General features: G+C 45.8%; 1 protein-coding gene across 1 annotated transcript in view; it reads left to right on the plus strand.

Moving 5' to 3' along the window:
* The first annotated feature begins 11191 nt into the window (after positions 1–11191).
* LOC138579912 (formin-I-like) overlaps positions 11192–19687 on the plus strand; it is a 1210893-nt gene continuing 1202397 nt past the window's right edge. Inside the window, exon 1 of the mRNA XM_069650137.1 lies at positions 11192–11371. Coding sequence (XP_069506238.1) covers positions 11192–11371 — 180 coding nt within the window. The remainder of the gene's footprint in view (positions 11372–19687) is intronic.

The following is a 19687-nucleotide window of genomic DNA, read 5'->3' on the forward strand; positions in this document are numbered from 1 at the left end:
AGAAAAAAGAAAGTGGAACCATTCATATCCTTGAGGATCATTGGGGAAATATCAAATAAGAATTCAAAACATAGGTGGCTACTTACATCGATACAAAAGTCAGGTTGAAACAATCCCTCTCGTTGATTCTGTTCATTTTACCTACCCAATTAGCTCTTCTTGCCGTATAAATAGAGTTGGGATTAATACAAGACCAAATCAGGTAAGTAGTTATCCACTAGGAGTGTTTATTGAGTAATGATGCCGTGGATTCAAATACTTTTTCTTCTAGAGGCTTAACACCTACCAAGATGTCCATTAAAGGGGCTGCAGCTGGAGGTAGGTGCAAAACAGAAGACTTATTGATGCAATTTGATCTATCAGAACATCTTTTTGGAGCTTGGTTTCTTAGAGTTCAGTCACAGCCCCACTGGTCTCTCAACATTCTCCCCTTTCACTATTTTTGTGAGCAATCTGGGGCCTTGTAAACATTGGGCTATGACTACCAGATCCCTCTTTGGCACTGAATTTGGTTGTGATCTATCTGACATTTCATTGGAAGTCCTGGTGAGATCGTCCTATGGTTTCTCATCCATCACATTCAAGAAATTAAAAAGAAACAATGTAACATTTTTCAAAAGGTCCCATAAAAGTTGTAGTTGCTCTTTTAAAATGGTACCCATACACTCATTAAAATGCTCAACCAAATTATGTATACGTGTGAGAAAGAATGTGGAAGTGAGAGAAACAGAACAAGAATTACCTTGCAGAATCACTTTTTGAGAGAGATGTGCTACCATCTCTTAAAGCCATGGGAACAAGCCACAGATATGCTGATAGATGCTAAGGAACACTGAAGGATTAACTGAAATCAGTGTGAAGAGACTGGAATCAGTAACAAGGAAGATACTGGTGGATGGGTACAAACCTTAACTAGTAATACTGTATCACAATGGAGTACTCAAGCAACAGCAATGACCACTATTTTTGCCACTTGCATGATGATAGTGCAGAAGTGCACGGGAGCAGCTGCTGAGACCAGAGCTTCAAATGGAGATACCGAGGGGGTGAATGCTTCTGTTGCATGAAGTGAGAATAGAGCATTTGGTTGCCAGGCGATATTCCTTCCATAATTAACCCCCTGCAGCCCTAGACTTAAACGACCAGAGATAATAGCTCTTCTCAGTATCTTGAACTGTTATCTTTCACCAAGGGGGTTTTACGAGTCCCACGTATGCAAAATTGCAACCGAAATTGCCTAAAAACAATAATATGCTTATATAATTCCGTAACATGCATATTTCTGAATATACATTCGAGAGGCAGTGTGTCATAAATTCACATGGGTGTAGATGACAGTTGTAGATGCAGGGTAAAGTTGTCACATGGACATCTGTGTGTGGATGCAGAGTGTGAGTTCATATGGACCATGGAATGTTGGTGAGAGGGACCTGGAGTGTGGGTGAGACAGGGTTCTAAGGGTTCCAAAGTGACAGTTGGAGTTGCTGTGCTAGCTGGGGTAGATGTCCTAGTATTTCCTATCATATTACTTACCTGTACTCACAGTCAGTAATAAACTTACCTGAAAACTTACCTCCTAATTCCAGCTTGGTGTGTGAGTGGCGAACCCCTTTACTTCACTGGAGACAAGGATGTCTTGGCTGCTGGGAAGGGGCAGCAGGGGATAAAGTTCTGCCTTCCAGGGGTACATCCATCCAGTAAGGTGCCAGTTCCTTGATGGCTAGAAGGAGTTGGTTCGGATTATCCTGTAGGCTGGGTGGTGCAGGAGCAGTAGCTGTCCAGGGTCAGGGCCTAGGCTGGGTGGCCCTGAGGAGGATCCTGCAGGCCGGGTGGTGCAGGAGCAGCAGCTTTCTGGGGTCAGGGCCCAAGCTGGGTGGCCCTGAGGAGCTGTTTGGGACTGTCAGGGCTGGAAGTCCAGGTGAGGTGTTGTATACAGCGGTGGCCCAGGAGATGGCTGTTGGAGCTCCTGTCCGGGCGGGCAGGGCAGCTGGAGATACTGTTGGTGCGGTTGGTGGTCAGGGCCCAGGTGGGCGTTGTGCACCTGGACGAGTGGATTGCATCCTGTTTGGCAGGCGATGTATGGTGGGCCAGGGCACATAGCCAGGAGGTGCACTGACAGTGACCATGTGGCGCAGAATCATTGCTGGGCGGCGCCAGCTATGTCATAGAATGACGACAGAGGTTAGCTCTGGAGCGGTGGTGTAGTTCACAGAGCATGTTCCTCTCATGGTGGCAGAGTTCACAGAGCATGTTGCTCTGGCGGTGGATGTCCGGGGGCTGCCGCAGTGGTGATGGAGGATTTTCCAAATGCAGTTGTGTCTGCGCCTCCACTGGGGCTCGGAGTATGTTCGGGTGACTTGCGTGCAGTTCTATTGATGACGTCGGCTGCTGCTGCAGTAACCGCGGTACGCAGCCAATATTCGGATCAGGTGTCCATTGTGCTGGCCGCAGGAAGTGATCCGGTGTTTAAAGGGTGACTGGAGGGTTGTGGACAGCATTCGGAAGTCACGGAGGAGGTATGCATGCCAGGGAGTGTGTTTTGGAGGAGGAGGAGGGAGAATTTCACAGATGCGGAGAGGGAGACTTTCACAGACGGAGAAGTCTGTCCTATGCTGCAGCTTTCCAGTGGCCTCACTGCCTCTTCCCCATTTGTGGTGAGGGGCAAGAGAAATTGGTGGGCTGTTGCAGCTCAGCTAAGACTCGCCGTGTGGAGGGTCTGGTTGATACAGGTCAGGAGTGTGCAGGTCAGGAGTGTGCTATGTGTGCAACGGGGGCACTGTACGGGGGCACGTTTGATCATCTTGCAACATTTTTATGTGGTGTTTTTACACTCTGCTTAAGGAACTTCGTGTTAGAGATGATGGGCCTCATTACGACTTTGGCAGTAGCCATGCAGCTATTGGCGGCATGGGTGCCGCCAAAATCGGGTCTGGGTTCCCAGAATGGGGAATTACCGGCCCATTCTGAGTTCGGAGGGCCCAGTAATTCCTCGCTCCAGGAACCCGGGCCCGGACCTTCCCCATTCCCATCTGAGCCCCCATAGGGCTCAATGGCAATGGGAGAGGGTGCAAACAACAGCTTGATTACGAGTGGCCTGTTGTTTGCTCCCTCTTCCCCTCGCGGAACCCAGTAAGGACGCCTGGTTTGACCAGGCGTTACTTACCGGGTCCCGCGAGGGGAGCTTGTAATGAGGTGGAATGAGTTTAACGGGTCTGCCTCCTTTAGCGGAGCCCATTAACCTGTTCCGCCTTAGTCGTAATTAAGCCCGATGAGTAGTGATAGATGGTAGTTGTGGGAAGCCTGTTATGATGTTGTTGTTTTCAGTGCTGTGGACTTGGGAACCTTAACATCAGTGGGTTGGGCTGTGGCCTTTTGTTAGAATGTTTAAGGCCTGTCACTGGAACTATGTTGTGTTCATGTTTGTGGCCTTTTCTTGTTTAGGACATGGTTTTGGGTTTTATGGACTTGTGGTTGCGGGGGTTCATGGGTTTGTTTGTGTTGGTTTTAATGTGACATTGTTTTCCTTTGCAGGGGGTCATGTGGACACGTGGGTGCAGGGTTTCATGTGTTTTGGGTCTTTCATGAACTTGTGGTGCTGGGGCCTGTGTCAGTTTTGACAGTTTTGAAATGTTTATTTTATGATTTGGACATGAGGGTGCTGGGCTAGCGCTGTGACTCTTATTCTGGAACTTGTTCTGAGTTTCGGTTCCAGGTTTGGGGTTAAGCACATCATATAGTTCCATGTGTTCCTGTTGTTATGTTTTGTGTGTTGTTCGTAGGGGCTTTTCCCCTGGTGGATTGCACTCAATTCTCAGGATTGCCAGGTGGGTTCTGGGAGTGCGATGTTGGCAGTGAGGTGCTCCTGAGTGTGCTCTGGGGTCGTTGTTTGGCAGTAGGTGGCTGCTGGATTGGTGGTTGGTGTTTTTGTGTGGGTGTGCAGAGATGTGCTGCAGGGTTGCTGTGAGGTGCGGCTGGGTTCAGGATGGCCGGGAGCGTCCTGTTTTTGGATATTATGCAATTTGGTGTTGCGGGTTACAGTGAGGTGCTGCAGGTGTTGCTGTAATACGCTGCAGGATACCGGTCGGGTTCTGTGGTGTGTTGCAACTTTTGGTTCAGTTGGGGCCTTGTTAATCAGTTATTACCTTGTGGCAGTGACTTGGGGTCATGTTATAGTGCATCTGAGTATGGTGGTTTGGTGGTTTATGCCAGGGGGGTTACGTGGTTGGCATGTCTGTAGGGTACACTAGTGGGTTAATGTTTCCGTTATATCAATGTTCTGTGGTAGTATTGGTCACTGTGGTGTTTGGAGTTTTGAGGTTGTGCAGTGATGTGCTGCAGCTTTTTTGGTATTTTTGTTATTAGGTGTTTTGCAGTGAGGAGCTGCGGGGTGCAGAATGGCCAGGTTGGTCCTGTATTTGGACTTTGTTGCAGTGAGGTGCTGCTGGTGTTTTTGCAGTGAGATGCTGTGGGGTTGCAGTGAGGCACTGCTGATGTTTCTGTAGTGAGGTGTTGTTGTCAAGGGCCTGTAGGTCAGTGTTGATTTCAATAAGTGTCATGTTAGGTGAATTAGGTGCATTGTACTTTTGATTTAGGGCTGTGTGGCCATGAGAGGTGCATCATACTGGTTGTCTGTTGGTTACAGGCATTCTATTATTTGGTTGTAGTGTTGCTATCAAGGTCATGGCATTGCAGGGTTTCTAGGTGATCATTCTTGTGTGTGTGACTTTTACTGTGTGTTGGTATGGTGGTATGGATTTGGTTGGCATGCCCAAGTTGGGGAGTGTTGTTGTTGGTTTACAGGCATTCCATTATTTGGTTGGATTGTTGCTATCAAGGTCATAGCAGTACACGGTTTCTAGGTGATCATTCTTGTGTGTGTTACTTTTACGGTGTGTTGGTATGGTGCTGTGGATTTGGTTTGCATGCACAAGTTGGGGAGTGTTGTTGTTCTTAATTGCATCTGTGTGTTGGCCACACATGGATTGGGTAAGAGGTGATTAGTAGTGTTGTGGATTTACTCTGTATGTTGATTTGTAGGGAGGGAGAAGTGTCATAGTGTCATCTGGGTGTAGATGACAGGTGTAGATGCAGGGTGATGTTGTCACATGGGCATCTGTATGTGGATGCAGAGTGTGAGGTCATATGGAACCTGGAATGTCGGTGAGAGTGATCTGGAGTGTTAGTGAGACAAGGTTCTAAGGGTTCTACGGTGACAGTTGGAGTTGCTGTGCTGGCTGGGATGGATGTCCCAGTACTTCCTATCATATTAAATACCTGTACTCACAGTCAGGAATACACTTACCTGATAACTTACCTCCTGACTCCAGCTTGGTGTGTGAGTGGTGAACCCCTTTATTTCACACTGCACACACAATTACGTTCTTGCTTTGGTTCTTCTCCAGACAATATCACATTGTAGATTTAACCTACAAGATTTTAGGATGGTTATGTTCTCCAGGCATACCAACAAACCTTGACATGAGAAATCCCTGTACAATTAGAATCAACTAATGCTGTATAGCCTTGATCTTCATGACTCTAGCAAAGTTGGTCAGGAATTAAGGATATAAGAACATTAGTGATTTTTAAAATCTAAAAGTTGCATTGCTAAAGGTTAATCTTACTATGATTGCATCATGAATGTGCATCCTTCATTTAACCAATTCAGTAATTTGACATGCCACCACGAACCAAGCAATCACTAAAGTAATCCAGCCAGCAACTAGGACAAATTATAACATTGCAAACCTCCAAAGGTTAGGTGCATTATGGGCAATCATCAAGAAGAACAAGGTATAAAGTAGAGTTGGTTGAGGCAATTTGGTCATGGATTGATGGAAGCAAGAGGTCATCAGGGCTATCACCCTACATACACTGTGCCTACTGAGCAAATCATCCAGTACGTGATGGATCAAACCAAAAGAAAGACAGAAGTAAATGGATCTCAAGGTGAGTGGGGCATATCTGAATGGAATAAACCAACACATGGCCAAGATTGGGAGGGTATTCATCCTTTTAACATGTTGCTCTCTTTATCTGTATTCCCATTCATCTTTTCAGAGAGCACTGTTTATACCCAAGTCAATGGTGAAATACACATAAAGACAGACCCAACAAAGGGAATGGACATTTCTTATATAGAGAATGAATTACAAAATACAGAACAGTGAATGAAAGAAACTTAACCTCAGAAAGAGGGCAAAGAGGGATTGTGTTTTCTGAGGTCTTCTGGAATGGACCATCATCACGCTTGTCTAAGGCTCAGGACTAGGAGAGAATGTGAATGTGGGAGATCATTCAATTAGAATGTACAAGATGTGCTGGTCACTTAATGACAAGTAGAATTAGAAACAGATTGCATAATGAACTGGATAAGAAAAATAATTTGGCAATATCCCAGATGAAAATAAATTGTGCACAAAAAGACACAAACAGTTTTGACAAACCTCACCTCCAGTGCTACATATGCAGATGCAGACCAAAGCAACCCAACCCAATTTGAAAGTAGTAACAGTCATAACCAACATCCAGTACTGACCACTTTTGCCAAATACACATATCCCAATTTATAGTAAGTTAATACCAAATGGTCAAATCCAATAAGCTCACTCAGAAGCCCCAGGTGTGCATCCATAAACATATTCCTCAATCCAATTGCTTCATTGTTTCTGGGAGGCTCAACGCCCTTTACAAACCTTTGGGATGCATTGTTAGACTTAACTGGTATGCTTGATCAAAATGGATCTTCAAAGTTACTCTGGATTACTTATGTCTGTAAAATAGCCCATAATCTCGATCTACACAGATCCTACAATCCTCCATCGCCATTGCAATTTAGTAATCGGTCACTCTGAAGGCTTGCATACAAGATATCAAAAGTGGATGTGTTTCTAAGGTTGTTAGCCGTATTTAGAGAAAATTGAAAATGTTGAAGGAAAAAATCTGCTTAGGAAATGTTGTTAGGGACTCTGCCATTTGGTGAATTTACTTGCAAATGGATAAATGGTTTTAGCAACATATTTATTACTGTCCATTTCTAAGATAACTTATATGGCTTTTCTTTATTTTTGTAGTAATAATACAAAAATGGCCTGCTCTTTTTATTTTAGAATAATAATATTAGCATGGTTCATCAGAGTGTAATTTCATCTCCAATACAAGACAACTCTTCTCTATGAGGGGATTGTGCAATTATTTAAGAACTAAGAAGGAGAACTTAGTCTCATAACGCAGTTTGTAGGGAGTGATTTGAAGTAGTGACGCACCGCCATCCCCATAATTATTTAAAATTGCATAAAGAATGGACACTGAGATTATATTGGGAGGATTCTACATTTATTCACCTTCTCACACAGAACACTCGCCATCATCTCCTTGTCATATCAAAAATAAACTATGCAAACAGCATCTACCTTGGAATGTCAGATTCCTCACCAGAAACTACAGCGATTACATAATGCACCAGCAAAACTACTACTCAGATTCAACAGGAGTGAACACATCACACCAGCATTTAGAATCCTGAAATAGCTACCATTCAGAAAATGATTTATTTCAAAACACGTTTGCACAGCACACAGAGAAATACACGGCTAAGGAGGGGACGTCAAGCTGGAATAAAATCTTCATTTTCAAAACGAAGTAAGATGCAGCAATGACAATCACCTTCAACAAAGCAATGCTCGAAAATTGAAATGTGGTGGGTCAGCGTTCTCTTGCATCTCAGAAAAACTTTGGAACTCACTACCCACAGAACTACAAACAACAGAAGCACACCTACAAGCAAGAAAACTACAAAAAAACTGTGGGCCTCATTACGAGGTTCGCGGAACAGGTCAACGGGCTCTGCTAATGGAGGCAGGCCCGTTAAACCCATCCAGCGAAATTATGAGGTCCCCTCGCGGGACCCGGTAAGGACGCCTGGCAAAACCAGGCATCGTTACCGGGTCCCACGAGGGGAAGCGGCCCATTGTTAGATCCCTCTCCCATTGAGCCCTTTGGGGGCTCAGCTGGGAATGGGGAAGGCCTGGGCCCGGGTTCTCTGAGGGAGGAATTACCGGGCCCTCTGTGCTCGGAATGGCCCGGTAATTCCCCATTCTGGGAACCCGGTAAAGGAGCCCGGTTTGGCGGCAGCCATGGAGCTATTAGCTCCATGGCTACTACCAAACTCGTAATGAGGCCCTGTCTCTTTAACAAACTAGAAAGGAAGCACCACTGAGAAAACCTCCCACTGGGAAAATATGAAAGGCACCACAAAGCATTGAATAACCAAAGCAAACTGGACTGGCCCACTGAAAGAAAAGCATAATACCAAAAAACAATTCAGCCTAATCAAAACAATGAAACTTACAAGAAAGCACAGACTTCCTTCACTATTAACCTCACTACAGATCCAAACCTTTCCTGTTGGGGGTCGCTGGCCATGGTCATCCGGCGGGCGCCCCTGGGCGCTATCTCTGCTAGCGCTGTGCAGTCCCACTAGGTGTGGGGGTGGGGGCCTGCCCTGGACATCCGGCATGGCCCCGGGTGCCATGGGCCTCGGCACCCTGGCGTGGGGTCACAGCCTGCCAGGCCTCCGACTGAGTGGCCCTCGGCTGCCATCCTGGCATACGGGTCCCTCAGTGTCTGGGCGTGCAGGCCTGTGCCTCCACGTGTAGGCCTGGGGCCTACATGGATAATGAGACACGTACTCAGTCGTTCCTCTTTGGGAGTCTGCAGCCGCTCTGTCTCACGTGCCTGCAGGAGCTCCTTTTATTAGCTTGGGCCATGACGGTGTCATGGCCCCTCTTAAAGGGGAAACACACGTGGGAGGAACACATCCCCTTAAAGGGGCAATGCACATTGGGAGGGTCACCCGTAACACTCCTCCTTTTTCATAACAAACAAACAAACGGGGCTGAACATGCTTGCGTCCCACTGGTTACAGAGCGACAAACTACTTCTTGCTTCAGACCGTGCCAAACTAACCACATGCTAAGCTATGACACGGCCACATGCATAAATAACTCAACATGATAACAAAACGTCACACCAAAACTTCTAAACCTGCTACGTGGGGAAGCAGTCGCGGGGTGAGCTGCCGGTGGAATGTAGGCATTTCCCCACAGTTTACAAAACCCTTTATTAACCTGGGGTTAGAACCTGCAACCATTAACAAAACACCATGTTCTGCGGCTGGCGCTATGTACGCCTCTTATATGCGGGGCCACCGCTTCACCTTATGGCTCACTACGGAGACCACTCTAAGCATGTTACCAATATACAGGTCTACAGCGGCAATGCACCGGATCACAGAGTCCTCTTTACGCCAAACACACAGGATTACAGGGTCCTCTTTAAGCAATTGCAGGGCCGCCGGATACCAGTTCGTCTTCTACTACCAGCGTCTGTTCAGGAGTCACTTCCTGGGTCCAGGTCCAGGGAAAGGTACAGTTCATGGCCGGCAAAGCCGCACCTGGCGGGTGCCAGGGGCCACATCGGCATAGTTCCCTGCTGTTCAGCGCGGAGGGACCCCGGTCACGGGCGTCCACGCTTCTCCACGGGAGGTTGGTGGGGCACAGTGCTGTTCCTCGGGCACGGGGTGACAGGACATCACTTGCCCCCTCTCCGGTAATGTTCCCCAGTCCGGAGCGTCTCCCCCCCCCATTAGGAGCGCAAGAGGGCGCACAAGCATTCATTCTGAGCTGCAACCCACTTCAGACCCGCGGCACTGTTCCTGGGGTTGGGGTCCAGGGCTGCCTGATTCCCTGGTCAGACACCCGTATTCCGAACCCCGGGGTCCTGCCTGTATGTCCCCTCCCCGGAGTTGGGGCCCCACACTTTGTGCAGCCCTGCGGTACCCAGAACGCCGGATGCCCTGGTATTCATGCCTGCGACCCGTGAGGGCATGAGGTGAGAGTTCCCGGTTGGCCAAGGTGAGGCCATGGTTGGTGTTGGGTCGATGCCATGCTTCAATTGTTCGGGGCAGTCATTGGTGCACAGAGTCATGTGTCCATTCCGTGCAGCACTCTGGGCACTGCACTCGTGATGAGGTACATGACGCGCAGAGTGCAGCACGCTCAGGTGCCCTGTGCCCGGAGCAATGCTGTGGCGCTGGTGGATCAATTCTGCCCCGTGGCCAGTGTCGGCATGGTATATGTGATCACTCACATTCCTCTGCATTGAACGGACTCATCCCGACCTGCCCAGTGCACCGCTTCTTCATGGGAGTGTCAGGGTCACCCGTATTCGCTGGTCCGACCCCTTGGTGGTTGGGCTCAGTGGATCGGTAGGTATGTCCCCAAGACCCACGGTGCCCTGGTCCTTTGACCTGGTGGCATGCCGGGAGATGTTGGCAGGCAGGGCCACCAACTCCTTGGTCCTCAGATGGTCTGATGGGGGACCTTCGTGGCAGGGTGTAAGCGCGCGCCCATGGCAGTGGGACACACGTGACAGGGCGACGCTGGTGATGTGGCACCGAGGGTGGAGCGGGCAGCCACATGTTCCTTGTTCCGCTCCTCTCGCATGGGTGTTGGAGCCCTTCTTAGTTGACTTTGCTGGGCTGGGCTCATTGAAAAGGGGCCCTTTTTTTTTCCAGCTCATTAGGCCCACCGCCTGCAGCATTCCAGGTCCTGATGACACCAATGCCAACGTGCCTTGCACTTCAGATCTTGGGTTGGAAAAACTCTGGGCTCGTAGATTTGCCTTATTTAACTGCCCCCTGGCCCGGGATCCTACTAAGGCCTCTATCATCACCGTTCCAACACACGATTGCTAAATTGTTCTCCTCGCCAATCACTGCGGGGCCGTGTTTACACTTTCGCTTCTCCGACCCTCCGGAGCTGCGGGGATTTGCATCTATCTGCGGCCCAGGATCTCGAAGAGCAACGGGTTATTTTTCTGTCGCTCTGACACAGAGCCGTCCTGCTTTCTCACCTCTAGCCTGGCCCCCGCTGACATGGAGCATCAGGCACCTTTCCAGCTCTAACATAGCGCGCCTTCCATTCACCCCCATGAGGCCCGAGATCACTGTGGGGACACCAGCACCTCGACACTGCAGGGGTGTGCCGAAACAGCATGAGGCGCTTCCGACTCACACTGCCCTGCCGGCCACGTAAGCCTGTTGGATGATGGGTCGGGGATCTTTCTCCGGCGACATGTTCTTGGTTCTACATGGCTGTCCAAAGCCATTTGCTGTTGTCGCCACCTGAGCATGGAGTGCGCAGAGGGCCATCGCCATCACCTCCTGCTCCGACGTGGAGCACCTTACAATGTGCTTCTGGGTGGCCTGGAATCGCAGCGCCAGCGGCCTGGAAGCTTCCAGCGGTCACAGCGGGTGTCTGCGTCTGCCGAACGCACAGCGCCTCCTTACCGTAACCGCCGGCAGACCCAGGTTGGCTTATTGGGCGCAGTGGACAGCTACTTCCCGCTGACAGGGGCGAGGGCCGGGTTGGACTCCCGCCCCCCTCTTCCTTTGGGGCATGGAACCACTGCCCTCTCCCCAGCGGGAGACCCTCTTCCATCGCGGCATTGGTCGCTCGACTTCTTTTCTCTTCTCAGCGAGGGTGTTGCAGGGGTCGGGCTGACTCCCTCTTCTCTGCTGGTGGCATCAGCAGCCCTATATCTTCTTGGGGCATGGCCTGCCTCATCAGGGCACCTGCCGGTCCGCCGGCATCCACTGGGGGTAGGGGCCACCAGTTCTTCACTTTGTTGCCTTTTCCTGTTGCAGGGCGCAGGCACGCTCCGCCCCCAGCCGCACAAGCACCCTCCCTGGAGGGCCGCGGGCAGGCGGAGGCATGCAGGGCATGTCCACTCACTGCAGCGGTGGCCTACAGCTCCACCTCCTCGCGGCTGCGGCCGCGTTATTCTTCTCTCTCCGGTGCCAGGAGATGCTGCACCAGATAGGGGTGGGCCAGGAAGGGCTGCAAATGGGACAAACACCCCGGCCGCACGAGCACCCTCCTCAGAGGGCCGCGGCTGGGAAAATCCAATTGCCATTCTTCCCACATCGGCTTCTTGTTGCGTGGCGATGTATGCCACATGCCGCTTTGTTACGGCTTCTGCTCCCCCATGTGCGGCGATGGATGCCGCAAATCGCCTTCATCATCTCCTTGCAGCGGGACGCGGCCGGGTATGTACCTCACCGTGGGGCAGCCCGGGCCTACACCGCCCTTGCCACGGCTGTGAGGCGCAGGCAACGCGAAGCTACAGTGGGGCTGAATGCTCCTCTTCCAGTGTACCCCACTGCGGGGCAGCCCGGGCCTACTCCGGCCAAACCGCGGCGGTGAGGCGCAGGCCACGCGAAGCCACGGTGGGGCCGAACACTCCTCTCCCCCCCATCACCACTTACATGTAGCGGGGGGCGGCAACGCGGACTCGTCGTCCTCGTCGCCATTGTTGGGGGTCGCTGGCCATGGTCATCCGGCGGGCGCCCCTGGGCGCTATCTCTGCTAGCGCCGTGCAGTCCCACTAGGTGTGGGGGTGGGGGCCTGCCCTGGACATCCGGCATGGCCCCGGGTGCCATGGGCCTCGGCACCCTGGCGTGGGGTCACAGCCTGCCAGGCCTCCGACTGAGTGGCCCTCGGCTGCCATCCTGGCATACGGGTCCCTCAGTGTCTGGGCGTGCAGGCCTGTGCCTCCACGTGTAGGCCTGGGGCCTACATGGATAATGAGACACGGACTCAGTCGTTCCTCTTTGGGAGTCTGCAGCCGCTCTGTCTCACGTGCCTGCAGGAGCTCCTTTTATTAGCTTGGGCCATGACACCGTCATGGCCCCTCTTAAAGGGGAAACACACGTGGGAGGAACACATCCCCTTAAAGGGGCAATGCACATTGGGAGGGTCACCCGTAACATTTCCTACAAACTCACTGCTCAACCACCAAAAACAACACACACATACCCCTTCCACAGTTTTAACCTGAAATCACACAACATGGCACATCCCCTCTCTAATCTTACTCAACTGAAAGCTCCAACACTACGCCACAGACACACAAAACAATCCCATACAGGATCACACACTAAAACAAGATCTAACCCATTCCACCTAAAAAGCAAACACATTGACCAGTTTTTCTGAACCGAAGCTAACAACAGCAGAGCAAAAAAGCTCTTGTGTGCTATCCCTCGCCTTCCCACCAACTACCCCTCCCTAAACCTCCTTCCTTTTCAGATCCCCCTGAGTTCCTGGAGACCATGAAAATGACACCAGTGCCTGGTATCAATCTTAATAACATGACATAACATAACATGTTAAACATATGTAAACGTTATTAAAGAACAAGATGAGCTGCCAGATCACATGTTTCTAAAATGAGCACTAATTTCCAATTTTCTTAAGAATGTGTATTGAAGAATATGAAACATTACTCACAATTGAGCAGCCATGAGCATATTTGACCCCTGTGCCCAATACAACACGTTTTGAATTCACCCTCAGTTCCCTGCTGCCTGTAGCATGCTCATAATGCTTACAAAATATGTTCCCATTGGTAATTATTGAACAGGATTATAGGCCATATCTATAACGATTAGTCAGCAATCAACTAATGAAAATAATTGAAAATAAAGACAAGGTTTGAATTCATATACAGTGATCATATTTCGTGGAAAAATATAAAGAGTGTAAGTGTAAGGAACAAGAGACCCAATGGAACACAACGGGGTCATTCTAAACCATAGAAATATATTATTAGTGGTTGACAAAAACAAAGCAAAACAATGAAATTGTTGGGTAAAACAATATAAAATACTAGACAATCATACATTTTGACAGTATACCGTACTGTGTTTTTAACAAGGACACTTTCATCCTTTGCACATTAATCATGAATTATTCACTGAGTCGTGTCAGTTGATTTAAATAAAATTATATATTACACAACTTCGGTAGTGGCTGTCTAGTTATGGTTAAGTTGCTGTTTCCATAGGAAGAGCCCTTTTTGGGTGGCTTATAACTTCGCTCCACCTGGACGAATCCTCACCAAACTTTGCAAAAAAAAAGTGTATGGGTCACTCTGAATTTATTTGTAAAGTTTGGTGAGGTTTGGTCCAGGGAGGGCAAAGTTATAGGGGGGGGGGGTCCCAAAACTTATTTTTCTCCCATAGACTCAATCGGGAAAAAACTCACGCCTACAGGCCAAAACCGCTGAACGCATTTTCACCAAATTTGGACCAGGAGCAGCGGCTTGGTCCCGAAAGCGTGCTTTATCAAATTTGATGAAAATCCGTCCAGTAGTTTTTTTTTAAAATGACCAAAAAGTAGGTCACAAAAAATAAGTGATATCTATTTCGGTCCGCAAACACATTTCCCTGTTCGCTCCACGGACAGTGTCTTGATTGGCCAACCGGCTTGCGTCATGTCCGTGGTAATGCAACGTGTTCGCTGATTGGACGGTGAAGTGCGTGAAGCGCGTCAGATTTTCGGGAACGCCCGCCATCTTGGATTCGCGGACGTCCACGGATAGCACATTGATACTTGGTGGAAAAATAGTATTTAGTAGAGTGTGTTGGTGAGTAAAAGTGTTTGGGTAGGGTGGGGGAGTAAGAGATGGGTTAATTTATTGTTGTATTTATTTAGGTGGTAGACCCCCCTGTTGTGTTCGCTTTATCCCCAGACAACGCGAATGTCCTGAAATGTTCTAAATAAATGAAATGTGGGGTGTTCTGAGGACCCTACGCCTGTACGTATTGTTAGCAAGCAAGCTGAAACTGTTCTAAGAACACCGCGGTGTCCTGAAATGTTCGAAAATAAACAAAATGGGTGTGTTCTGAGGACGGTAAGCCTGTCTGTTTTGTTCGCAGGAAAGTTAAATGTGTTCTAAGAGCACCTCATGTGTCCTGGGATGTTCGTCAATAAACAAAATGGGGGTGTCCTGAGGACGCTATGCCTGTCCGTACTGTTCGTAGGCAAGTTGAAACTGTTCTAAGAACACTCATCATGTCCGCGGACATTAAAAGTGCCCATATGGCATAGTTAAAATGTTTGGCTCTATGGGTATGATATGCTGTGGTGGTTGTGGCCAGGGCTTAGAGTCTTGGGAGCATGGCCATTTGGCCATACACCCAAGACTCTATGCCCTGGCCACAACCACCGCAGCATATCACACCCATAGTGGCTTATAACATTGGAAATTTATAAGCAATTAAGTTATAAGCCACTAAGGGTGTGATATGCTGCGGTGGTTGTGGCCAGGGCATAGAGTCTTGGGTGCATGGACAAGACCAAATTTATAAACACCAAAGTTATAAGTCACTATGGGTGTGATTTGCTGTGATGGTTGTACTTATTATAATATACTTACTGTTTGGTTTTGTAACTGGAGTACATGTATTTCTTGTTCATTTCTGTGATAAAAGAAAAGGTAATGTTAGTATTGGTATTTTGTAACGACTTATAACATTGAATAATCAACTTTTTTTTTACCCTCATATTTAGTAGATTACAAACCAGTGTACTGTGCAATTTGCTCAGTTTCTGTGTTTGTTGCTAAAATCATTGGGTCTGTGGGAGAAAAACAAATCCATGTTGGATTAAAAATCTTGTTATGCTACAGTCTATTTGTTTGTTTTTTTCAGTGTTCACCTGTTGTTTCTGGATAATGCTCTATATATTGGTTTGTTGCAGATTTTTGGAGCAGTTAGATACCTGTTGACATATTCTAACAGTCTATTTTTAGTTATAATGAAGTGGTATTGATTTATCTGTTTGGATATTGTAAAATTTTGGGGCAGTTAAATACCAGTTGGCGTATTCTAACTGTCTATTTTTTGTTATAATGTAGTGGCATTGATTTATCTGTTTGGTTATTGAAATTCTTGGGGTAGTTAGATACCAGTTGGCGTATTCTAACTGTTTATTGTTTGATATCATTTAGTGGTATTCATTTATCTGTTTAGTTGTTGTGGAATCTTGGGGCAGTTATATAGCTGTTGGCATATTGTAACAGTTTATAGTTTTTTAATAGAAATTTAGTTAATGTTTAAGTACAGTTTAGTTAATACATTTTGGTTTTAAGAAGATTAAATAAGCATTTGTAAGATTTGCAGGTAATCTCTGCTTTAGGGTAATGGTAGTATCATTACATTCAAACCATCCACATTTTTTTTCATATGCACAGTATAGTGACCTGCAATGGTTGTGGCTCCTGTGTGGTAGATTATACCTATTGTTGTGAATGTTTTCTTAACAAGTGATACTTGACCATGTGTGAATCCATTCAGCTTGCAGTTGTTTTTGGTACCATCTGCATTGTAACATAAAAGCAATAGTATTACATATTTACTATGTGTCTGTATTTGTAAGGTGGAGCGATTATCTGAATTGCAGGTAGTACATAATCTGCCATGGTTTGCATTTTGTACAAGTTGCTGAAATGGAATGGATTCACAGTTAGGTATTGATACATACACAATGCGTTCATTAGGGATTTGTTCCTGTGCTGCATGGTTGCAGAGAGTGCATGTATGTTTACACATATATGAATCTGAAAGATTTCATTTATAGGTATGTTTTTGTTTTCCAGTACTTGTAGTAAGTACATTAGAAATTCTTGTGGATCTTCTTGTGAGTTTATAGTGAATTTGACCATTCCAGCACAGTAGTCCAATTCTTGTCTTATTCCATAAACACTGTAGGTGTTATCAGGATTGTTGGTTGCATTTCTATGAAGGACTAACATTTGGAAACACAATTGGTCTGTATTGTGTAAGTAAATGTTGTCAATAATTGGTGGCAATTGGAATAGTGTATTTATTGCTACATTTCTGTAGCAATTTACACCAGTTATATTTGAAAATTTGAATGGACCTGATAGTTCTGTGTCCAAGTCATTTTTCTGGAGTATGTGTTGCTTCTTTGAAGACGTACTTGAGTTACTTTGAGCAGTAAATTATTCTTTGGTTGTAGTAATTGATGAAGTATTAGCTTCTTTTACTCTCTTTGGAGGATTTGCAGTGAGATCCTGTTTCCTTTCTGTTTGAAGTAGCTTTTTTTTACAATGTTTTGCTTTTTGTGAAACAGGATAGGTTTTTAGACGGGGGTGTACAGTGAACATAGTCTATTGTATTCTAGAATGCAAGGAATATCAGCATTTAATTTAATTGCATCAAAGTTGATTAGAAATAGAAAGTCAAGTGTACATAAGCGTGATAGTACTACAAAGCTCATGCCTTCTTTAAAGACTGTGTTCCCAATATCTATCAATGCTTTATCTAGGGCAAGACCGTGTGATTTGTGAATTCTGACTGTGTATGCTAGAGTTAGAGAAAATTGTTCTCTGCGTACATATATGTCTGTGAAAAGAAGGAATCGGGCTGTTGAGCGTCCTATCCTTTTAACTTCTGATAGTTTGTCAAAGAGAATATTGACAAACTGAATGTTGTCACGTGGGTATGTTTGAAAGCCAACAACTGTACCAAGTGCTCCATTAACTAGTCCTTGCTCCACGTCAAGGTTATGTTTAAGCATTACTCTACAGTTTAAAGATAATTTTAATATTTTTTCCAAACCAGCAGTGTTGGAGACAGAGTTTTCTAAGGTATTTAGTCTTGTTGTCGCTTGTTGACACATGGGTAGTGTCATACCATGTACGTCAGTTTGTATGTGGAGCAAATTTCAATTATTGGTTGCATTTCTTTCTTCAACATTGTTTCATTGAATTTTGAAAAGCTTGCACGAGTTAGCATCAAGGACATACAATTGACATTTTTGGGTGCTCATTTTTCCATGACATCAGTAGCACATGTGTTATGGCAATAGAATGAATGGATGTGCCGGGTTGTTAATATTGATTGTGCTTCTTGAGATAGTACACCAATTCTAATACTTTTTAAAATGTTGGTGTATGTGACGTTTGCAGACTGGCCTCTGTCTTCTGTTAATTCTCTGTATTGGAAATGTTGCCAAAGGTTGACATTTCCTATGCTGCCAACAGTTTTACGGCAGTGTTTGTGCCGTAAGGATTTAAAAATAGGTTCACCTTTCACTGGTGTCAATTGAAGAAGATCTCCGAAAACAATAATGTGTTTTTTCTCCAAAGAGCTCTTCGTAGTCTGTTTTGAGTACCTCTTGTAATATGAGGTGAATCAAAGCCAACATTAGGTTAGAGACAATGCTCACTTCATCTATTGGTTTCAAAACTCTGCATAGTTCCATTGCAGCTTCTGTAGAAAGTTTGTAATCTAATTTGTTTTGGTGTTCTACTGGAAGGAGTAGTAATCAGTTTAAAGTGACACCGCCTATGTTGTAAGCAGCTAAACCTGTGGGGGCAGTAACAACAGCTGACAGTTTGTTCTTTGTCAATTGTTGAAGGAACTTGCTGATGATTTTGAATAAGAATGTTTTTCCTGAAACAGCTTGACCACTGGTGTATAGCAGTATAGGTTTGTAGTTTAGGCAGGTACAGTTTTAATTTCATGTTGTTCACCATGTTCAATGTGTTTTGTTACTTCTTGGAAAATGCAACGCTGCTCATTGTTCAGTTTTTATTTCAGTACAGTGAAGTCTTCTGTATCGTCTTCATAGTGACACATGGTGTTTTTTACTTCTGTCATAGCTAATTCTGCTTCATTTGCTATTAGTGACTGTCCCAGTGGTCCTTTGCTTACAGAAGGTTGACTACTGTTTGGGGTGTCCTCTTCTAGTTGGGCCTGGAGTTCTTCTACGTGTTGCTGTTCATTGTGCAACATTGTTTTGTACTGTGTAAAGTTTACATCTGTTATAGTGCTTTAATTTGCTTTGAAAGCATCTTCATAGGAGTCATAGATATCTAGTAACTCTTCTTAATTTCTCCATGCTTTAAAAAGTTGTAGCAGGGATATGTCATATAGTTATTTATGTTGAAGGGTTTTTAATGACAATTTGATATGATTAATTAAGATTTGTTTGGTAAGTTTCACTAAACTGCCTTCGCAATTTGTCACTCTGTATATATACCTTTGTTTTCATCTGGTTTTATATTATTTTTGTATGTGAAGTTTTGGGCTATATGGTATAGATACATGGTTTTCAAAGTGGTACTCCTGTTTTGGTAGTATGTGTATAGTAAATAGCTTTTCAAAATGTCTTGGCTGTTGGGATAATTTTTGGCTATTGTTTCTATGTCCTCATATGATTTGAGAACTCTTTTTCTAGATTTAGCAGGACCAAGACTTAGCCATACTATATGTTTAGATTTTCCATACAAAGTAGTACAGGTTAAACGGTCTGCAGCTTCTTAGCAGCCACATTCTCTATGAGAGAGCATTTTTATGCCTAAGCTGTACAATTTATGTAACAATGTTTTGTCAGATGATAGGTCATCCCAGAGGTCTTGAAGCTCTGTTTTTTTCTGCTTTGGTTAAGTAGGCTGTAACTTATCATGCAACTGCAGTGGAATTTTCTGCAATGTACTGCACATCTATATTTGCATTCCACAAAGAGGGGAATGATTGCATGGTAATCATTGATATATTTTGTTTCTTCTGTTTTTTTGTGTAATATGTCTTCTTAGGTGATTTACCTAACTGAAGACAAGTTGTTTACTTGACCTGTTGCTGTAACTGGTCTAGGGAAACCAAAGCGGTATTTGGTGTAGTATTTCCCTTTGTTTTTATATTTGCAACAACAATATTTCCCACATTTGTGTCTTTGAAATTGTAAAATTTGTGCATGATGGTTACTATTTGTTGTTTGTGAAGGAATTTCACAAATGACATATTTTTCGATAA

This window comes from Ambystoma mexicanum, chromosome 3p (genome assembly GCF_040938575.1).
Source record: "Ambystoma mexicanum isolate Mex_15411 chromosome 3p, UKY_AmexF1_1, whole genome shotgun sequence".
Classification (NCBI taxonomy): Eukaryota; Metazoa; Chordata; class Amphibia; order Caudata; family Ambystomatidae; genus Ambystoma; species Ambystoma mexicanum.